This window comes from Anguilla rostrata, chromosome 9 (assembly GCF_018555375.3).
Source record: "Anguilla rostrata isolate EN2019 chromosome 9, ASM1855537v3, whole genome shotgun sequence".
NCBI classification, from domain to species: domain Eukaryota; kingdom Metazoa; phylum Chordata; class Actinopteri; order Anguilliformes; family Anguillidae; genus Anguilla; species Anguilla rostrata.
Window position 1 is genome coordinate 11,285,543 of NC_057941.1, and position 23,775 is coordinate 11,309,317.

Here is a 23,775-nt window from a genome sequence, read left to right on the forward strand (position 1 = left end):
AAAAAAGTAATGCAATGCAATTCAACACTGTAAAAAAGTGAAATTATCATTAGTATTCTAATTAATAATCAGTTGAAGTAGTTTAAACAGGCTCTGAAACTAATGCAAATCAAAAGTGGTTTATTCACAGAGGTACAAGTTTATATGAAACAAAATAAACTGCTACAGTAGAAACAAACATGATTACCATTACCCAAGGATGACAACAGCAGTCTTAACATGCAATATTCTAAGGTCTGGAACAGAACGTCCAATAGCCGATCCATACTTGTAGTGCTCTCACATACAGGCCTATTGGTAACGTTAGCTACTTTGCTAGTTATAGTAGTTACCTAACTTCATGTACCTAGCTATTCCAGTCTAGCAAGGCCAACTAAGGAAAACTTAAAATAAAATTAAAAATAAAAAAAGAGTGAAAAACGAATTAGAAACTCATTTCAATATTGCAATTCAACTGTATGGAGAGAGATTAGTCTCGATATTATTGAAAATGCATGTGTCACGATCCATAATGAAGTGTTTTCCAATCCAAAAACAAATATCTTTCAACTTATGTCTTGTAAATTGTCATTTAAACAAAATGTGCACTGGTTTGTACAAATGTATACATATTAGTGAATACATATTTTCCCGTTTGCACAAATTCCTCATACCTTGTGCATGAAAACCTAAATTTTTAAAATTTATTTTGTGACTTTTCTCTCGCAGTTTGCCAACTCCGATCTGGCTCCAATCCACAAACAAGCTACCGATCCACACACAGCTGCCGATCCATACACAAAGAGTGTTACATGTTGTAGTCCTAAAACACAGAAGTGGGTTTGCATTTTTGAGCCAGGGTTCCCTTGGCAGATTTATCTGGTAATGCACAAGTCCTCCACCACAGAAGAAGACAACCAGCTATTTGTGTGTGCATCGGAATATTTGTGTTCGGATCACAGTGCACAAACTGCGAGAGTAAAAAGGAATCTCACAGACTTACATCACTGAATGCACACGTTTCTTGATCTGCTAATGCAGATTCAACACGTCACAAGCAAATTATACATTTGAGAATGTCAAAGTATGAGGTATTTGTGCCAAAGGGAAAATATGTATTCACAAATATGTATGCATTTGTATCATGTACAAATCAGTGCACATTCATTTAAATGACCATTGACAAGACAAGCTGAGAGATATGTGTTTGCAGACAGTGAAACACATTTGTGACTTGACTCTTATTTATGGATCATGATACATGCATTTGTCAATAATATTCAGACTGATCTGTCTCCGTACAACTGCACCCCCTTGCTGGCTATCTTGTAAAATTATTAGATTTAAAATGCTTCATAAATTACATCAGTTACTTTCATATAGCAATGCCCAACTGTTGATACCAAGGAGGCTAAATACAGTTTAATACCACAGAAGTGGGCTGTGTCTGTGACACCGGAAGTTGGTACCAGGAAAGCCATTTTCCCTATCCATGTTTTGGTAATAACAATCATAGAAAAACAACATGCCACACCAGCTTTTTACCTCCAAGACATTGTGACAACAGTGAAGAAGTACTGAATGGTGAAAACAACCTCCAAAGTGGCATCATTTTTGACACAAGACCATAGTTCATTTTTTGGTCTTATGAGAAACTACATATGCATACAAGGAGCATTCTACCCCTTACAGTAGTAGTTAGCTGTCCCTGATAGTAACTGCACTCCTCAACATGCCCTGAATTATGGGTTTCACCCCTGTTAATGCTCTTGCTGTCATGCTTTAAAAAAAAAAAAAAGTTATTGTAATAGCCATAGCATTAGCTAGCTAGATTAGGACATGGCTTGGCTGAAATGCAGGAAAGGGAAGTTGTTGTATGGAAATGTAGTCCACTTGCATACTATGGGCAGTAAAGATGTTTAATTCAGTGAAAATAAAAACTACCAAATGACTGACATGACTATTAGAAACGACCTGCTTGTTTTGTATTGTGGTGAACTCATAGGCATAATGAAGACATGTTACTTGTATTTATGGACTTTGTAAATGGCAATGGCAAATAACAGGGACAATTGCACTTCCTGGTAACAGAAGACACACCCACTTTTGTTGTCTATGAAGCTGTAGAAGCAGAAAACTTTGAGGAGATTTGATTGGTAGTGAATAATTTCATGTATGAATGGTAGAGGCGAATTGCTTCTCTAGTTTTTTTATAACAGCTGTATCTTTCGCATGGAGTTTACTAAATGCATACTGTAACAGACCCTGATGAATGGAGAGAGGATATTGAAGCCTGGAGGTAATGATATAATTTTCCACCGGAGTCGCTGTTTCAGCATCCTAATGTAATGTAGTATTCATCTTGATATAACTTTGTGGAAAACTGCAAAAATGTGAATGGTTAATCAACGCTCTTAAATGGATAATAGGTGAGTAAATGCTCTGCCTCTTTTTAAAAAGATGGATAAATGGCGTTTACCTGTGTTTACTCTCCACTACAGCCCTGGTTTGCATAGCACACCATAATATAATTTTTTGTGAGTTTGTGCTCTTGAAAATTAACTTGTGACAGAATTACAGACAACTGAAATGGTCAAACAAAGGTGGCACAAAGGTGGCATTTACATTAATTATTCTGTTTCTGCTTCACTCATAATCTGACATTATAAACAAATGCTTCACAATTCCTTAATGGATTAGTTTTCGTACACCTCATTGAATACTGTAATGTTTTCATTGAATGTTTTCTACTTAAATCAGTAAAAACTCAGTCACAATGTCAGTACAGTCAGACAAATACTCTTCTTCATATGGTACTTTTACAAAACCATACTTTAGTTCCCCTATAAGTCCCTTGTTTGTCATTCTAATTTGATTCTTGCCAGCTCTTTTTCCACAGCTTTTGCATCTGTAAGGCAGTTCTTACTTTCGCTGTGGCTGAAATATTCCTTCACTGTATTTCGGACAGCTGCCGGCAGTCTTATTGTAATTGTGTGACGTATGGAGTTAGGAGCCTTACTGTGGGTTTTGGATGTCGTTGGCAAGGAAGAACCGCACTCAGTTAAATGTTCGGGCGTTGGGTCTCCCTCACAATCAATTTTCCCCTGCTTACACTGCTCCTTAGAGCGTTCAGGCTGCCTGGTCACAACTGATTGCAAAACCAAAGGAATATCCTGGCCATAAAACACAGACTGGGGTATTTGAACCTGTACGGCTGGACATTTTGCCCCTGAGCCATTTGAAGGTCCCGCATCTGCATTGAACACCTTCATGGAAAAGTCATGCCCTTCTGTGATTTGGGAGGCTTGCTTTTTCTCCATTGTGTTGGAGCCCATGTAGAATGTGATTTTGGTCCTCTTTATGGTCTCCTTCTTGGGCTCCAAGCTGTTAGATTTATAGGGCCTTGTCAGCTGTATGTGTCTGATGGACATCTCCTTGCTTTGACATTTTTGCTCAGATGTTTCAGACAGTTTATTGGGCAGGTGCATCTGGACTTCTGTTGCCTCAGATTGACTGTCATTCACCTCCTCTATGGTAGGCTGAGATCCAGGATTCTCATTCTCATGCAGCTCAGCCCAGTGGCTCTCAAGACAGTTGGGCTGCCTGCGACCAGACTCTGCATATGGACTGCTGTTACCATCAAGAGCTTCAACGCCAAATGTGCTGTTTTCCTCATCCTTTTCATTATATTCATCACACCAGCCTAAATCCCAAGGCTCGCGTTCCGTGAAGGCTGGTAATGTCCTGTTCCAGTCCATGGAGTACCCGCCTGCTTCGTCAGGGGTCAAGGGTCTGATTTTTGCAGAGGGTCCCAACAAAAAGGGCATGGAGGTTGAGTTGGCAGAACTGAACACAGAGTCTGAGCAGTATGAGAAGGCACTGTCTAGAGAGCTCAAAGAAGAAGCTGACGGCGAGGTGGCTGTGGAGGACAAGCTGGAAAAGCTAGACCTGTTGGACAGGCTTGGCCCGTGGGTGGAATGCTTGAACCTGGAAGGGATCTGAGGCGACCTCCAGAAAGTGTATTTGGACCTGCCGCCCCTGGTGGTCTCAACGCTCAGCTTGTGCCTGTGCTGGGTCCCGTCAACCCGACCACGCATCACAGCGGCGTCGCAGCTAGACTGGCGGGCGACAGGGATGTGGAGCTGTGGAAGGAGCGGAGAACCCTGGCAGACGCTAGGCTCTGAGGAGCAGCGGTCCCGGGAGGACTCGATGCCCTGTATCCCAGTCAGGGAGCTGACGGAGCTACTGGAGAAGGAGGATATGTCATCCACGTTCCCACGGCCATAGATACCGTCTTTAATCAGGTTTAGCTTTTTAAATGGGTCCATCTCATCCACCTGGCCCTTCTCAGTATGGTTTAATCCTCTCAGCCTCTCCTGCTCTGAATCAAACTCATCTGAGGAGTACAGTTGATGGAAGGAATCATCTGAAAAGCAGACAGATACACCAGGTCAAACAGTGCCAAAAGTTGAGATGCTGTAAAGCTTGTTTTCCATTATTATAAATGCAGAATGTACCTATGGAATCCTCAACAGCTCCTTCACCACTGTTTAGATGAGTAAACAGAGATTCGATGTCATTGCCAAAAATGGAGGGCGAGTTTTCAATTAGGAACTGGATTAGACCGGCAACCTAGTTCGAAACAAAAAGAAGACCATCAGTAATGCTGCCCCAAAATCAACATGGATAATGCTGACCAAACAAAAAAACATTCCTTAGTATGGAATGAAGCTATAAAAACTTAATGCTATTTATGGCAGCATTCAGTGTAGTCAGTATTGGTGCTCACAGAAATTCAGATGTGCTGAACTGTTTATGGCGATGCATCTGTATTTCAGTGCACGATTCCAGTGAAATCCCCAACACGCCCTACTGCCATTAATTTACAAGTTCCCCGGCTCTGCAGAGCATTCTGCTTTTCTCCAGGGACTGTTTACTATCTCCGGAATTCAGTTCCTCACTTGATTAAACTCTGCAAAGTACGGTAACACTGGTGGGAAAACTCAAGCATGCATCTCTAAAACAACAAAGAAACCAAACACAGTGGAGGATTCTGGAGGAAGCATTTCCCTATCTGAATTTCATTTATCTTACATTATGCAGCATTCATTTAGCAGAATCCAAAGAGGCTTGTGATTATCAATTGTGCCAAGCCTGACAAACAATATATCCAGACCAGCGAGTGAAGACAAATCTTCATAAAAGCACAAATGTGAGTTAACTATGCTAACCAAAAACGAAAGTGGCATATTATTTTCAGCAGCACCAAAGACAGTCCTGAATTGTGGAAAGGGAGGTCTGGTCAGCTGTACCTTTTGTATGGATTTGCTCTCTTCCTCGGGCCCTGTGGGTACAGGAAGCCAGAGCATGTTGGGGGCGATGCAGAGGGCCAAGTTAAAAGCGTTCATCTGGTTTTCCTCTGACTTCTCCTGTATGGTGTAAAGGAGACCAAAGAGGTGGCGCAGCAGGGTGACATTGGCATCAGGGAGCTCATCCAACAGCCTGTCAGTGACAGCAAGGCGTTAAATTACATACCCTCACTTTAATGTTAGCATAGTATTCACCACTGCATTAACGTATTCTACTTCAATAAGTATGTGGATACAAATGCTTATATCTGGAAACAGAATGTATGTGTGTTAAATGAGGACCATGTACGTATGAGGGATATATACTCCTTTTTGTTCTGTAATAACTCAATGTGTGCCCTCCTGTCATATATTTTGATGGAAAATCCAACAAAAAATATAGCAACAAAAATACCCACAATTTTAATAAAACATTATTCACAATTATTATAATGATAAATAATAATAAAAAATATTGAGAATGGGTAACTTGTTACATATTATGCAATTAAAAAACTGGGGGGACAGGCCGAGACAGAAGTTGAAAGTTGTGAAAATAAGGATTGTATGAAAATGCTATCTTAGAAAGGTGGTTGACAAATTTAATCCTTATCAATTTAACTTTAACATAATATTAAGGGAACTTTTAGTCGTCTGCACTAAACGTTTTGCTTGAGAGAACATTCCGCACCTTGTTATTTCTTTAATCTTCTCATCTGTATTATCAATTTCCATAACCTCCATCCATTTGGAATACAGTTCCGTGGTCAGAATACTTCCTGGGAGGTTGCGCAAAAAATCCTATAGATTAAAAACAATGTTGGCTGAAAACAATGTTTACATGATTTTCATGTATAACATCCTAAATGGGAAGAATATGATGTACTGAGAGAAATATTCAGTTTATTTTGTCAATGTGCAGCTTGGCAGCTCACTTTCTAATCAAGTCTCCTAAATAGGGGATGCCAGGTGGCCCATCTAAATTATGACACTGTTCCATTGCATGGATGGGCCCTGTGGTCGGGCATTGAATCCGGACTGTGCCAGGACCAACTGTGGCAGGCAGCCTGCACGATGATGCATAATTGCCTCTGGTGTTGCCCGGGGATAGAGAAGGTTTGAGCCACTCAAGAAGGTACCTCATTGCTCATCAGTAATTCCCACTGGTGAATTTGGCTCCTGAAAGTTATCCCATTAAGACATATGTGGAGTGTCTTCATGTGACTTGTGTCTGTGAGCTGCCTTGTGAACTGTTTTATGATAAGCACCACCTGACATCATGTGCATGGGAGGAAAGAACTAAGGATGCAAGAATTACGGTATTGCAAGAACTATGGATGTGGACCAATAGGTGTGGCTACACTGTTAGAAGGACACAGCTGTGATGCAACACCAGGTCTACTTGGCAAGAACACAACAAAACACAGCAGTGTCATTTGACATAATCCAAAAATGTAAATACAAAAGAGAGATTTTCCAAAAGCCTTACAGTGACTACAGAGGCGGCCACAAACACAGACTCCCCGTCCAAATGAACTGCATCTCCTGCATTCAGCCTCTCCTTCAGTTCTTTACACGTCTTGGCATTAGCAGAGCGTCTGAAAATCCCTCTTGTTGCTGGGCCTTCCTGGTACAGTAGAAACAGCATGTCCTTGAGAGAGAGTGGATAAGAAGTTAATAAACACAGTGCAATCTAAAGAATATAATGTATTCTGCTTTTTTTTTTTTACTCTTTAAGGGTAAGACTACAATATGTTCCAGTCATATGTAATTAGAATTTTCTTAACCAAACATTATAACGCTGATGTAACAATCACTTCTAGTATTTGAAAACAATAGAATTATAGATTGCTGACTTAGAATTTTGAAAAAACTGTCCAAACAAACCTACTCTTCCAAGGGTTGATATTGGACTGGAATTTGTATTCTAAGGACTAGCTTTGTATTAAATTGAGATTGGGATTGATTGTGAGACATGGATTCATCTGATAACATCTGAGCATTGATTTTTTTAACCTCTTTGAATATTATTGATATTGATATTATTGAATATTATTGATATTCAGAACAAAGATTTGTGATGCAATGAGCTGCAACATTCTAAAACTCCACCTCCACCTCCTCTCTGCAACATTCCAAAACAGTTTAATCACATTGTGAATCTTTGGTCTGAACTGGGCTTATAAAAATATCTCTTTAGGAACTCATTCAAGGTGATTACATTCAAAATTCATGTTTTGCATATTTCTCCTTCATAATGTATAGTCAGCTTTTATACAGCACCCGAGGAGGGCATGACCACGCTGATTATGTGACTCACTCTCTAACCTCTACACCACCACACCACGCACACCTCAGTCAGGTTCCAAATCCATTACCCTTCTACAACTGTCAGTTAAATACAGTTGTTGCATTTTCATTGAAAAAAGTAGTGCTTGCATTTAATTGAGTGTCAAAATGTTAATTGATTAAAGGTGAATATGCAGAAAATTATCAACTATAATTATGTGAGAAACTAACAGTTCGGTCCCATGAACCACACATTTAATTAACGCTGGTCAGCACACCAGGTTTCCTCATAACAAAAGGGAAGGGCCATGACCTCTGTGAACTGCGAAACAAAGAAGTTTGAGTCACATTTAAATTACACTCTTGCTGGGTATTAAAATTGGTGTTGCTCAAAAATATCAATGGAATTGCTGTGTGTCAAGTCAATAGTAGAATGAGAGACAGCATGAATCTCACCATTATTGGTTTAGGCAGGTTTCCGTTTTGACAGATTGAGGGCAGTGAGTGGCCAAATAACCTTTGGGGAGTGATGGGAAAATCTGATTGGTTGCTGGACTGGCTGCCATTTCCTCGTCTCAGTGCCCAGTCTATTAGAGACTTCTTCCTCTTAAAATGTTTCTGAAAGGAATCTGAAAACAACATTTATACATTAAAGCATTTCAGATATTTACAGCAAATACATAAGTACATTTTTAAGATAAATGGTATAATTGTAACCCTTCTGTTCAGTTTGGGTCTAATTGACCTGTTTAAATGTTTAGTAAAAGATGAATGACAGTATTGAGAGATGTATTTCATAACCAGTAACCAGTAAACCAGTGTAAATATGGTTCTTGTTTTCTGTTTCTCTTGTTCCTCATCTGTATTATTTGCTTTATGTCTTTTAATCTATATGGTATCTTTGAATATATAAAGATGAAAAATAATTGAGAATGCCATTTTAAAACAATAAATATCAATAATCTCCTGCATGAAAACGATTCATTTAAGATTTTCACAGATAAACGTGATGTATGCCTGCCATGCCTTTGTTTTCGTGAATTATTAAAAAAATATGATCTATTTTTATCTGTTATTTATTTATTAACCTTCACAAAAAATGAACACTTTCATTGTTATATGTGATCTAAATAAATGAATGTAATGTAATCTAGCAGAGGTAAATGGCAACCAGTAACCATATAAAATAGATATTGTATATATTATTTGGAATTGAGATTAAAAAAATATATGCTTTGAGTATTTTTTGCATAAATGTTTTAAAATCCAGGTAAAGTCCACGTTCTATTTGACCCAGGCTAACAGTTTCACATCTGCTAAAAGTAAACAGAACACAAAGAGTTAAAGAAGAATGTATTGCACACAACTGTTGTCTGTAGAAAATTCTCAATTTTCAATTATTCCATCCACATCTATTTTAAATTCAAGAGAATTTAATGTCACAACACATACACTTCACATACCAATTTAGTGTTTTTACTTTTTTATGATTTTCCACAAGCAAGACTAGCATATGCTTGAAAAAAGTCAAATTGACATAATTACAGGAAGGGTAACAGTGATAATGTTTGTGGAACTAACTGTACTAGCGTGACAGGAAGTTGTTTGCTATCTTCATTCTAAATTACGTCTTCCTTCAGGTTTAGATAATGCTTTCCATTTTAGAAAAACCAAACGTATGCATCTTTGAGGAAGGACATAAACTTCACCAGAATAATGCTGCAATATAATATAATATATATATAAAAAAATAAAAATATAATGTATATAGAAAGTTATACATAATAATTAAGCATTTAAAGTTATTTTGTTTTTTCTTGAAAGTTACTGATCCCAATTATTCATTTACTGCAATAAACAGAACTAAAAAATGTTCTCACATAAAATTGGCTTTCAAGCTAGATTTCTTCCAACTCAACTCTAATTTAATGTGCATATATTTACATATTGCTTGGTATCTGAAATTGTTTCAGATAGCTGATTGTGCCATAATGACATTTAATTAATTGTCTAGTTCACAAATATGCATTCAATTGGATTATTTTTAACATTGCATAGATCATCTGCTTCTATATTGAAATATGATTTAAGAAGATTAGTTTCTTCTGCAACATTTTGAAGTCTGGGGTGTTCTGTTTACTTACACTAACACCCAGCCAAGCTTATGCAATCATTGAGGTGTTAATTCAGAATCTGTAATTTAATTTTGCATGGATAGAAACTGATGCCTTGCACAAGCAGTATCCAGAGAAATATTACTCGTATTTTGTAATAAATCTCCTTTTCCAAAATGAGGCACTGCCACTTTCTGCCTGTCCTAGTCTCACTGTTGACAATGTCCATGAGGCTAATTAAAAAGCCACATTATGCAGCAGTATAACATTACAACCATGCACCTGCACCTATGAAATAAAAGATTTATTTGTATATGCTTTTTGTTAACATTTCCTGAACACCACATTTGCTTTTCCCATGATCCATGTGCGACTCAAGTGCCACTGGTTGGGAATCGCTCACTGGCACAGGTTGTGTTTTCACATGTCTGAAAACATTCGCGATTTGAAGTAACCGAAATGCCGGGGCCCATTTTTTTTCAGGATAACAATTCGGCAACGGGTTAATGCACCTGCTCGGACGTGGCTGTGCACGGCTGCTTTAAGCCTGAGAATGAACTGGATGTGGCGTCCCTTGGGCAGCTGGTTCAGGTACAGCGTTCCGTCAGGGCTCAGGACATTATCGTTAGCTAAGTAGGACTGGCCTACCGCGTCCCGCAGGGAGTTCATTATGATGCTGAAGGGGTGCTCGTGTCCTGGAAAACAAAATTTGTGTGGAGCCCTAATTAGGCTGTGTCCCGGAGATATCCTCGCTTCACATTATGACAGCTCTGTGCATGCCAGCTCAAGAGAAACAACCATAAAATGGCAGGACAGGTGACCTTTCTAGACACTGTTCTGTGGGAAAGGATTGGCATTAAAGCATGAAAAATATTTTATAGTCTCTTCTCACTCAGAAATGTCCTTTCACTACTATCCCGACAAGCTCTATTAGTAGATAATGAGTTCCTCCTTGCATTACTCACCCATTATTTGAATGCTTTTTTTTAGGCAGCTGTATTCAGCAGCCAGTGAAGGACTGGAACAACATCATGCTTTCTATTGAAATACCATTAATTCTGCCTCTAACCTGAACCCTCTGATTCTTTTTTCATTATAAATGGCCATTGCCAAGAATCTAGGTTAATGCAAGTAATGACAGAATATAATTCAGGCTCTAGTTCTTATTTGATTATATTGCTTTGTTCAGATTAGTTTTGTGTCTCCTTAAAAACCTAATCTAATTTCAGACAGAACTGTGTGACCGTTCTTCAAATGTATTTCCATCAAGCTTTGCCTTAATTCTTTCAAGCAATGCTTTGAGACTATGTGGCTGTTCTCAGGGACATGAACACTCAGACATTCATCTCAGATGTGCATAAGCTTAAAATAATTTAACCTTAAATCCTCTTGGCTTTCAGGGTATATGCCTTTCTTCATGAGAACCTTGCCTGTTACAATATTAATTCCTAATGACCTCCAGATAAGGGCACTGGGAATTGAGGATTTGCAATGCTAAATACGTTATGTCCTGGGCTACTTGATAGAGACAGAGAAAGGCTGTAGATCATACAAAACAGTAGCTAGAAACAACGGAGGTACTTTACTACAGAGAAAAGGCCTGTCACATTCTCTCACCAATGAGTGGGTATGGCACTTCCTCTTTCCCTGAAATTACCCAGAGATGGTAGTCAGTCGGACTGCCCTGCGGGAAGAGGAAATGTCAATTATTTTCACAGGGGAAAAGGAACTGGGCAGTAACACAGCCAGGTCACAGATGTGCCAGAGGACAGGAAATTCCTTCTGGAAAACTTAAACAGTCACCAATGGTTCTATGTTCAGGAATGACAAATATCTTACTGAAAGTTTGCTGAGGACTGTTATGTATGACAGAAAGATCATCAAGGTTTGTTACACCGACAATTTTCATTGTGCTTTGAAATTTTTTTATAAGTTGAGTTTAAGCAAACAAAAATATATCCTTTAAAGTGGGATACAGAATTGATATAGCATTATGGCCAATTACTCACTGAAATTCCAAGCTGCTGGATAGTGGTCTGTATAACTTTCTCAGCAGCGTCATTGTTACACACTTGTACAGTCGTTGTCTGAGAGGAATTGTAAAAGAACAACAATGGAAAATAGAGGTGAATGAATCACAGAGGCAAGGAAAGATATTAATTTATTAATCAGTAAATGGAATAAAGCAATTACAATATGTCTGAAGTATTAATTCATATTTAGTATAAAAGCAGAAATAGATGTCACGTACTGATAAACTGTTTCCAGCACTCAGCACCATCATTTTCAAGGCAATTTTATGGGGATATTCATCCTCTTTTGATTTGGCGATGTGCCTGTGTGGAGACGTATCGAATGGACATATTATTTGTTGTTCTACACCACATTAAAATGCTCTTTATTGACCCTTCATTCATAACAGTAAATCTAAACAGGTTGTGCAACAAACAAAAATGAAATAAAATATGAAATGCCAGCGCATTTAAATACGCCAACATGGAGACATTAATAATTTTCCTTCTTACCATTGCAAAGCAGAAAGCCACTTCTCCATTACTTCAGAGGAACTGAAAAGTGATAGGGTATTGCCTCATTAACTCATACTGATGTAAAATGTGATTTAATAGTTTAACAGTAGTTACATATCCACAATTGATTACCTGAAATAAAATACATTTTTTCAGTCGCTGTGATCGAATAATTGAATTTCCCAGATTACATGTACAGATGAGACATCTTTACTCAACTTTCAATTAACTTGTTAATTAACAATGCATTCAACTCAATAATCCACATGTTGACAAAAGACCGTATACTGAAATATTTATCTCATTGTCAGTTGTTCATTACTATTGCCCACATTTTTTAATTAGAATTTTTGGGTCAAATTGTACCTGAAAGTGACTACGCAGTTGGTGGTTGGCCAGCCAATGACAAACGAGTTCTTTGAATTCAGTTTTCTGTTGGTGACTTCCTCCACACAGAAAGCCAGCCACATCTCACACAGCCTCACTCGTTGCTTCAGCTTCAAACTGGAGGAAGACCTAAACCCAGACCATCCACAGGAAGTAATCAGCAATGCATCCGGGGACACGCTCTGAATCATTTTAATTAAAGAATGATGCTGGATGAGGTAGAGCACATGATGGTGACTATATGCAGTAGTATTAATACTTCACGGGAGGTTTTCTTTTCTAAGTGGCATAATAATTATGCTAATATTGATTTGTCAGTTGACTAACAAATCATGTCTTTAAAGCCATAATTTAGCCTCTAAGGAAAGCATGTAGCCAAAAACTCACTTAGCCTTGGCAATGACGAGAGTGTCACTAAAGAGGAGTAGGTGTCTCTCCAGGGTCTTTAGTCCTGTGGTCAGGTGCACACACTCTTCTGTGATGAAGGATGAGGTCTCGGAGGCAAAGGCCTGGATGAGGCTGCTGTTCCTGGAAAGGTCCGGAACTCCATCCCTGTGTGTGGAAATCACATAATAGGCATTCAGTGCTCCTCTGCCATCTCATTCTGACTTTACCATCTGTCCCATTCTCCTGCCCAAATCCTTCCTTTGGGGCTAGGGCCCTTTTTATCACCATGTTTTTAATTTAATTTCTTGTGGAGGTTGGTTTTTTGAACAGGCAGCTCTCTCAATTTTAACTAAAGCTTGCTCAAAAATAACAAAATTTCACCTGACATACAGAAGAAAAATGTAAACTTTTTAAACTTAGATTTATATTAATGGAGTTCTTTAGAAAATAAGAAGTGCAGCATAATGGCTATGGAAGTGGACTTGTAACATCTTGTAACCTGAAGGTAGTAAATTTGACACCCTGGTGGAGGAAAATTAACCTGAATTGCTTCAGTAAATACCAAGCTGTATAAATGGATACTATGTTAAAAAATGTGTGTAAGTATATCAGGATATAAGCCTGAGCTAATTGCCAATAATATAGTTTTACAAATAGCCTCAGATTATAATTCTGTGGCCACTGGACTGATAAAGCAATTCAAGAAAAAGAGATGGTGATCAGAGGAGTATGCCAAAAGTTTTTTTTAAATTTCCTTTCCAATAAATTAAATATAATAATTCTGAAGAACCACTTTTCCCTTAATCAAGCATAATCTTCTCGGGAGCTTAAATAATTTTTTTAGCTCTGAACAGACACTTAAATTCAACAGCTTAATGTCATAATGAATAGAAGCTATAAGCACACTTTGTAGATGGTGTTTAATTATTTTATGCGGAGCTCTGAGGCTTGAATCTGTAGCATATCACTTTTTCTGTTTCAAGTGCTTAGCAGTTTTATGGTCATCTGCCAGCTCTTTTAGTGCCTGAAGGCCCACTGCTGTGACTGCGTGCGTCAGTATGAAACCTCGCTAGGCATGGAAGAGAGCGTGCCTGACCACTCAGAATGAAGGGATTTATCCTTAAACTCTCGTAAACCTAGAAACAACCCCCCTCCCCTTTTTCTTTTTGGGTTGGGGCTAAGTTAAGAGTTAAGATGGCACAAAGCTTAGAATTCCATGGTCATATCTCACAGACGCTGTTTAGATTTCCCCCTCTCGTTATTTAGTTGCCGTTACCACGATGGAGCAACTCCACGGCCAAATAAAGGCAGGAATTTGATGGAGAACGCAACGTTACCGACCGCAGGGCTGTGCTGGGAAACGTCCCAGGGAGACAGTAAGCTTGAACAGAGCCTAGCGACCGGGGTAAAGTATCCAAAAGCTTAACCTGAACTTCAGCTCTGGGGCAGCGTGAACGTCAGTAGATTGCAGCTAACGCAAAGCATAGCCCTGCTCTGCATCCAACACCTTTACGGTCCGAAGCTTCTCTCTGCCCAGCTCTTTTATAACTTTGCGCCATGTTTGTCCTTCAAGATCTGCTCACATATCCCCCAATCTAGTATTCAAATCGCCTCCATAGAAAATTAATTCAGTGAAGCTCATTAATTGTAGCAATCCTGTCTTTTCATAATAAGGAACTCTTCCAGCAGTTGCACAGCTGTAAGGCAATGACATTAAGACAAGTTCCAGATTTAAGATCAGTTTAAGACAGAGCTGGCAGAACAAAAGTTCAAGTATTACATTTTTTTTTATGAACTCCAAGCATCTTTCAGTGAAAATATGTTTGAAAATATTCTTCACTTTATTTTTATTGAATGTCCCTTTTATTGTAGGTTTCAGCATGACAAAGGGGACATCATTTTTGTAGAGGGACAAAAATGCATTGCAGGGATTTAGGGTTTTACTGTTAGATCATATGCTTCCGTATGCCCTCATTCAATCCACTGTCGGCGAAATTACACTACATTTTATAATAAAAGGTGTTCGTGACATTTAATCGAAGGATGCACACATCAGTGTATTCAGGATTGTGAACACAAGATCAATATAATTCCACAGAAAACAGGGGAGTTATATGTGGATCAGAGGAGGGATAATGTGGCCGAGAAAAAAAGTGATATACAAATTGTCAACCTTCAATGATACAAAGGGCAAACAAACATGGATAGATACAGCAGACACATGAATGCTAGAAGCACAGTATGTATAGACTGACCTGTTCTGAGACTTGGATTTGGTGAGAGCTTTCGTAATAGCCGTGGGCGTAGACCGTCGCCTCTGAACTGTTGTCTTCATTCTCTGTGGGGGTGGGTAGAAATAAACTGTCAAGGCCCTGTCCGTATCTGCAACATCTTTTATTAAAGTTGAATCTAAAGATCATAAAATGCCGTCAGCACATCAGTCCACTGAGAAATATTTAGGTGTTTTTGGTAGGATAAAAGGCATCGGGTCACTGAGATAACAAAGCCCTCTCTACTACATGTTGTTCAACTACATGGCCAGTTGCTCAACTGTTTCCATGATGTGAGACTTAGAAAAAAAGCGGGAGCTTCTATTTCTTACCAAATGAGCTGCATCCCTTGTAGGGTTTCCTGCTTGGAATTTATAAGACAGGACGTGCTGGAAAAAGTCTGAGCCTGATTGACTTTAAGAGATAAGTCTGCTACAAAAACATTTGTCCTTGATGTTGAGCAGGTTTGTGGGTTTGACGTACTTCGCAGCCACAGTTTACTGAAGAGTGCTGGTTTGAAAAGCAAAGATTAAGAGTGCCAGAGATGAATGTGTACCTGGTGACATACAATTGAAGCCTCTGAAATTTATATTTAGACAATTAAGAATGGGAATGAGGTGCACATGGTAGATGCAATATCTTGAGGAAACTGAAAACGTTTTGTCTGAAACCAAGAAAGTCTTGATTTCAGACTAACCCCCCAAAATCCAGGTATTGCATGGATTCACCTGTTTTACAACACCAAATTGTGTTTGAACCATATTGTTAAATAGGCATTTATATATGAATCTGCTCACTGAAACCTATGCCTAACAGTCACTACAACACCCTGTTGGTTTGAAACATTTATTGGATGGATAAGATACTCTCACCGGCCACTTTATTAGGTACACCTATCTAGTACGAGGTAGGAGCCCCTTTTGTCTCCAGAACAACCTGAATTCTTCATGGTATGGATTTAAATGCCATGAGATTTAAGTCCAAGAGATATTAATCTATATGCACTCAATCACATAATGCATATTCTGCAGATTTTTCAGCCACACATTCATGCTGCAAACCTACCATTCCACCTCATCCCAAAGATGTTTTATTGGATTGAGATCTAGGTACTGTGCAGGCCATTTGAGTTAACTTAAATCACTGTCATGTTCGTGGAACTAGCTTGAGATGATGTGTGCTTTGTGAAATGGCGCATTATCCTGCTGGAAGTATCCATTTGAAAAGAGTAGACTGTGGTCATTAAAGGGATTCACGTGGTCAGCAAAAATGCTTATGTATGTTGTGGCCTTCAAATGATGCTCAGTTGGTATTAAGGGGCATAATGCTTGCCAAAAAACATTCACCACTCCATTACACCGCCACCAGTAGCCTCTACTGTTGACACAATGCAGGATGGATCCATGGGTTCTGACCCTACCGTCTGGATGTCACAGCAGAAATCGAGATTCATCAGACCAGGCAATGTTTTTCCAATCTTAAGTTGTCCTGTTTTGGTGATCGCGTACCCACCCACTTCTTATTTGACAGGACTGGACCCCATCGTGGTCCTCTGCCATTGTAGCGAATCTGCTTCAAGGTTTGATGTGTTGTGCCGTCAGAGTGTTGTGCCATTCTGCACACCACTGTAGTAAACAGCTCTTATATGAGCATTTGTGGCCTTGCTCTTAGCTTAAACAAGTTTGCTGATTTTCTCATTGATAATTTGTTTGCAGCCACAGGACTACAGCTCACTGGATGTTTTTTGTTCATCATACCATTCTAGAACATTCTTAATGCTAGATACTGTAGTGCATGATAATCCCAGGAGGACAGCTGTTTCTGAGATGCTGGGACTACCACAACTGGCACCAACAATTTTACCTAGGTCAAAGTCACTGAAATCATGCATCTTCCCCATTGTAATGCTTGATTGAACAAAAATGTTTTACTTCTTCACCATGTCTGTGTTTTATATATTGAGTTGCAACCACATGATTCACTGTTTGGAGGAGCAGGCCATTTGCGTCAATGAGCAGGTGTACCTAATAAAGTGGTGAGAGTATATATATATATATATATATATTTTTTTTTTTATTAATTTTTTTATTTTTTATTTTAGAAATTCTTCACCGCATTTTTCAAGGACAGGGAAAACATGTAAAAAATTTGTACAAGGGATAAAGCCATCTGTATCCTGGTTGCACTGTGCTGCTGTTTTTCAGGAAACCCTTCCTATCCTGGGCCCATTAGCTCAGGTGGAAAACAACAGCCAGCTGCTTATTGTCTCAAATAACCAAATAATTAATAAAAGAATGCAAGGGAATTTTTGGTGGCTCATTCACTTAAGGCACCGTTCATGCGGATTGGTGGGCCCCATGGACTGGCATTTGTTAAGTTACTTTTTTAAAGTTACTTTTCTAGGGCCCCACGGGCAGCCGCCATGGCGGTGCACAATTGGCTCTATCATCGCCCAGGTATCGGTGGGATTCAGTTAGCAAAGATGACGGTGTCTTCTCATGGACCAGTGACCCTTGCTGGTTGATTTTGTGCCTGCAAGTCCACCTCTCAAGCACCTGCACAAGAACGGTCTTCCTCCAACTCATATCTGTGTGAGTCTAAGTTGTCAAACCACATAAGGATGAGAAGCAGCTGCTGGCACATGCTTGTCTTTGCTTTTCTGAATCTATTGTGGAGGTTTGTAGCAATTAGCACTGATATGCAGTGATATGTATCTGTAATTAGGCATTCCAAGTAGGGCAGAAAAGGGGGAAAAGTGCAACAAGCTATATTGGTAAACACTTACCTGCATGGCAAATGTTGAATAAGCCTATAAATCATGATTACCATACACGCTGCCCTTGTGTGTGCTTACATTGAAAATGTACTCTAATTGCAGAGCTCTTGTTAATGCATGGTGAGTGTCATTTCCCAGCAGATGAGAATTTGACAGGCAGAAGACAGCAGAAGAGAATTATAGGTTCTGGATAATTAAAACTATATCAATTTTACATCTGGGAGAGATGATGACTGTAATTGCTATGCCTACTCAAGCTTGTTATTGTGGCCTGCTATGGCAACAGCCAAGAGGTCATTCAATCATACTTATGAACATCAACCCGCCTATTCCACAAAACAGGTTACAATTAACTGTACACAGAATGGCCCCATATCCCCCAATCATAACCGCAGAAAGGCATGTTCTCCTGAAGATGACGCCAATGCAATATTCTTAGGAATGTTATGTACTTATCCCTCTTTAGTTCCGTCATTTGTGTTTACTCAATGATAGTCCTTGTTGCTATCACAAAACACAATATTATGTTTAACTTCTCCAACAAGTATTTTATCCCTATAATAAAAGAAAGAATGCTGCTTTCACAGATGAAAATGAAGAGCATTCTGTGGATATTAAAGGTAACATTTACGTGTATTCATGCCAGCTCTGAATTAGCTGGATTTACATTCCCAGAATGAATCCATAAAATATAATTGGGTAAATAGAATATTGTAATGAAATTGTGAGGCAGTGTAGATCAACTAGACAACTAAAACGATTTTTGGTATTAAATGAACTATGGACATTTAGATCTGTTGTCGCTCTGTTCTACCATGGCAAATGTTGTTCAGCTTCTAAGACTAAAGAGATATTAGCATTTTATCTGTTAAATTCATCTTCAAAGTCCAAATGGCAGACTATGTTTTTATGCTAAGGTTGAAATAATTCTATAATAAGTATGAAATACCATTCATTTGTTACAATCTGCCAGGCAATCGATAAAATGTGCTTGCATTTCAACAGTCTGTTTACATAGACTGTTGTAAAACGTCCATACACAAAGGAATCGGGGCATTATACATGCAAACAATTTTAAAAAAGTGTTTCCTTGTGCTTTCTGAATTCTGAGTAATAACAGAAAACCTGTTTTAACCACTGATTCTATCCTTAAGTTACCAGTGCTATCATTCTCAGCAATGGAAATAGTAAATAGTAGTGTCAACTTGATGATTCTAATTGTTCTGTAAAATAAATAAGACAAAGCATCATTCAGCAGATGCAACATTGACACATTCATGTGGTTGTTGCATATGTGTATGCAGACTTGTTGTACAGACAACACAGCCAAACAAGAACTGCACAGTTCGAGACAGTTTAAATGAAAACCTGCACTGTACCTCTTTAATACACTACAAAACATGAAATATTCTGCTGCCAAGCTGTATAGTTCATAGGGGTCAAAGTGACCTTCAGCCATTAAGGTGGAAACATACCATAAAATGACTATTTCCTATATTTTATTTCAAATGTATCTATTTCTCATAATCTATTTAATACAACCTTTTGAGATCACAGCGAAGCCCACCCAGTCATTGGTCGGGGATCCACATGCAGAAACTACATAAAACTATAGCTTATTTGCAGCTCGGTTTACTAATTTATCAGTTCTAATAGGAATAGTTTTACAGTATTAATTGCTGTGGGAATATGGTGCATTTTCTGGATTGTACTTGCCTTGTCCCTTTCCTCAATCCGTGACTTTACCTCAGTGGTGTCTTCTTCAGAGAAGGGCTTGCTGTTCTGTTGCGGAGTCATCTTAATATCCAGGAGAATAATCCTAAATGGTTTACCATTATGTTCCAGAAAGTGCTGACAACCAACTCCACAAGACAAATGGGTGAGAAAAAATGAAGGTTTTAGATTGATTTGACCCAGGAAAAGGGGTGAAAGACAGCTTTTTCTGGAGACATAATATGCAGTGATCTCTATTATGAATCTGTTGGTGTAGTGTTCTTAACCAGTGCCCAGACTGCATGTCTCTGAGAGCTCCCTGTGTTCAGCAGTGGGAGACTAGACCGAGCTGTGATCCTCCTCATTGACTAAATAAGGACATCCCAACCTGGTTCCTCTGCCCACTCCAGTCCCCCTGCCTCACAATGCTTAAAGAGACTTAGACAGCCCGTTCCCAGGGTCTTCTCTAAATATATTATGGCTCAACACAGTCCTGCTCCAGTGTTCACCACAGCCCCAATCCACTGGTGCTGATTTGGTATATATTAATCTCTGTTCCAAACCTCTGTGATACAGCCCTGGAGGATTTAGCTGGAATGTCAGGAATGCTTTTACATATTGGTTTGCGTAACACACAGCAATCCACCATTTTGATTATTGTATCCCTTGATTTGTAAACATCTGCCCAAAATGTATTGAGGTGTTTCAATCTGGAGCGAGTTGAGTCTGAGCAGGGGGCGACATAGCTCAGGAGGTAAGAGCGATTGTCTGGCAGTCAGAGGGTTGCCGGTTCGATCCCCACCCTGGGCGTGTCGAAGTGTCCCTGAGCAAGACACCTAACCCCTAACTGCTCTGGTGAATGCGAGGCATCAATTGTAAAGCGCTTTGGATAAAAGCGCTATATAAATGCAGTCCATTTACCATGACCAGCAGAAATATTTCCATTTTTATTTGAACTACAAATCCCATGCCTCTATGGTTAATTCTTTGCACACGAACAGCAAAGCAATAATGCGCAAAACTTTTCCGAGAAAAAACACAAACGTGCTTTTTATTGTAAATCAGGACAAAATGACAAATCTAGGCCAAAGGCTGGGCTCAGATACCTTTTCTTTGCACAATTCTCTTTCAGAGCATGTCAACTTCAGTTAAAAAGCATAAGGTTAACACAGGTTCATTCAACTGCGCTATTTTTGCTAAATATATATATATATATATATGTGTGTCATTATGCAATTTAGCAATTATTGGTATATTGAATAATTTAGTCATTAAAACCATGCCATTAAGTTTTTCCAATACTCCATGCACATTAATAATATTCTTTTTACTTGGAAGTTTCCACTCAGGCAGCATCTAATACAAAGGCCTGGATTCAATCAACAATCAACATCTGTCTTTAACTTTGACTTGTAATTAAATTCAAGTGTTTCCATTTTTCGCTGCAGATGCAGATTGGTGCAGCAAGAGTACAATCCTTTTCTGAGAGCTGTGCAGCTTGCACCCGCTGCGTATGGCTCACAGTTCCCAGCCGGTAGCAGATCGAGTTCAGAGCTTCCATCTTACTCTCACCAGAAGTACTCTTGAGTTATAATATGTTATTTTAGTGTTAGATAAATATTATAATTAATATCAATTATTGCAACGATCAGTTCATTATTATAAGTTCATTATTGAAATACTGACGTAAATTACAAATGTACAGCCGGTTCTTACATTTCAGCTTTGTTCTAACACGTCCACCATTCTTCTCATTGAGTGGCTGAGGTTTACTGGCTAGCTAACATTTGTTAATTACGACCATACTAAAAAGCAGGGCTTGATATTGCCACCTGCCAAATACGAGTAGAATTCATAAGTGTTAAATTGAATTTGGCAGGTGATATTTTTGGTAGTATTTTCTATGAAAAGAATTATTGTAGGTATCTGAAATAGTTAAGACAATTTTTGGTGACTACATGATACAACAATTCCCATGAGCATTGGGTGCACACTGTGTGCTCATCCCATTGGCCATCCACTTCACACTCCACTGCGTGCCATGGGGTTCCTTGCCTCTGCGTCGATTGTTATTTTTTGATAGCAGACCACCTCACCATGGATTATCCCTTACATATATATACTGTATATATAAATGAATATTTAATTTTTTTAATTGTGTAGGCCTACTGCATTGGCTGCTTTAAAACCAAATCTGCTACAATCAATGTCCCTGCAGTAGGTGGCCTCTTGTAGGAGTACCGCTACTGTTGATTTTGCAATGACCGTGCAGGATCAGAACATCTTCCAAGATTGTTAGATCACCATACTTTGATCACAATATAGGCTAAATTATGGCAAATCTGTTAAGTACATAAGCAAAGTCATCACTACTAAAGTCTATGTTTCAGTACAAGCTTGGGATTTAGGGTTCCCCTTACAGGGCCCCAGGGAGTGGGACCCTGGGGCCACTGCAGCCCCTGCAACCCCCCAGGCTCTGCTTACGGCCACTGGCAAACTCCTAAAACTATATTTCCAATGAAAAACACCAACATCTGTTCTTAATTATTAAATTAAGAACAAATATTGATTGAATCTAGGCCTAATACACATTGAATACTATCATTGAAACAAATATGAATAGCACAATAAAACAATTATTTACATTGATATACTTTACACAGCACAACACAGCAAACAAATGATCAGTTGTTATTACATTATGTTGCATTACCGGCATTTAGCAGATGTTCTTATCAGAGCGGCTTACACAACTTTTTACATAGCATTCATTTATACAGCTGGAGGCATACTAAAGCAATGCAGGTCACTGTAAGTACCTTGCTCAATGGCAGTGTCCTACCTGGGAATCGAACCTGTGACCCATTATACTACACTACTGCCCAGTTCTTCTACACCATAATTATGTATGCTGCCTGGTTATCTACACCATAATCCTCAGTGTAGGCATTACTGCAGGTAATCGGTGGTAAACATCTAAGGAGTGCAACCAATTATAAAATGAAGGCCCAAGAGTCCATTGGCACAAGTATGCACATCTGTAAACCAAGGCTGCTCAATCTAATTGCAAAAGGTTGTGGGTTCAGCTGATTGTTCCAGCCCATCACTTAGTCACCTGATTCAACTAATCAAGGTTTTGACTGAAGAGCTAATGAGATTCTTTAGAACATGTAAAATGAATTAATTAATGAATCAAGTGCAGTTGGACTGGATCAGAACAAAAGTCTTATCAGATACACAAGCTGGTAGAATTATTAGACTTTTGGAACTGACCTAAAAATGACAATAATAAGTAGTTTTTTTCCTTTCTGTACCTTACATGTTGCATTTTGATTATTTAATAATTTATTTAATTCTTGTGCATGTTTAATTACATTTGGAGGATTAACTGAAGAAAATGTAAAACACGTCACATATTTTATTGTATTTAAACAATTGCATTTGCATCCTGTCATTGCATTTTTCCTTCCGTAAAGCATTTACACCACATTAATTAACCACCATAAAATCTTGATTCCATATTAAAAAAATACTTTTAAAGTAACAGCGACAGTTCACAGTACTGGCAAATTGGTGAAATTCATATATAAGCACACCACGAAATTCTTGCTTATGTCATGACAGTGCACACACTGCTTTTCATCATAAGTGGCTTAATTTCAGACAAAAATGTGCTCACCACTCTCAACAGTTCGGTTGGTTTGTTTCTATGGATTCTAAGGATTTTCACTCAAGCAGCCAAAAATAATTTCTTCAAGAGGGTTGTATATTCTGTCTGTGAAACTTGTATTTGCTTACCGCACATGTTTTCTCCAAGTGACCTGCTAAAACTACTTGAAAGTTAATTCTTAATTATTTGTCCTGCTTTATCTGGTAACACTTGATATGAACTATATTTCACAAGCTTACATGACATAACATAAGCATGTCACAGGTGAGAGCAGGGCAAAACGTAACACGGACCATAGGTAGATGCATCGAACT

The 23,775-nt window shown here is 38.7% G+C and overlaps 1 protein-coding gene across 1 annotated transcript; it reads right to left on the reverse strand.

Annotated features, from left to right (window-relative positions):
* Window positions 1–103: 103 nt before the first annotated feature.
* arhgap20b (Rho GTPase activating protein 20b) lies at window positions 104–20,233 on the reverse strand. Its single transcript, XM_064350374.1, has 15 exons — window positions 19,795–20,233; window positions 15,288–15,370; window positions 13,033–13,197; window positions 12,625–12,774; window positions 12,256–12,297; window positions 11,982–12,066; window positions 11,740–11,817; window positions 11,348–11,414; window positions 10,243–10,425; window positions 8,073–8,245; window positions 6,817–6,978; window positions 6,019–6,128; window positions 5,292–5,481; window positions 4,497–4,611; window positions 104–4,405 (listed from the first exon to the last, which is right to left on the reverse strand). Exons 1-15 carry the CDS (start codon window positions 19,873–19,875, stop codon window positions 2,841–2,843), a joined length of 3,249 nt encoding a protein of 1,082 aa, XP_064206444.1. The 5' UTR covers window positions 19,876–20,233; the 3' UTR covers window positions 104–2,840.
* Window positions 20,234–23,775: the final 3,542 nt, after the last annotated feature.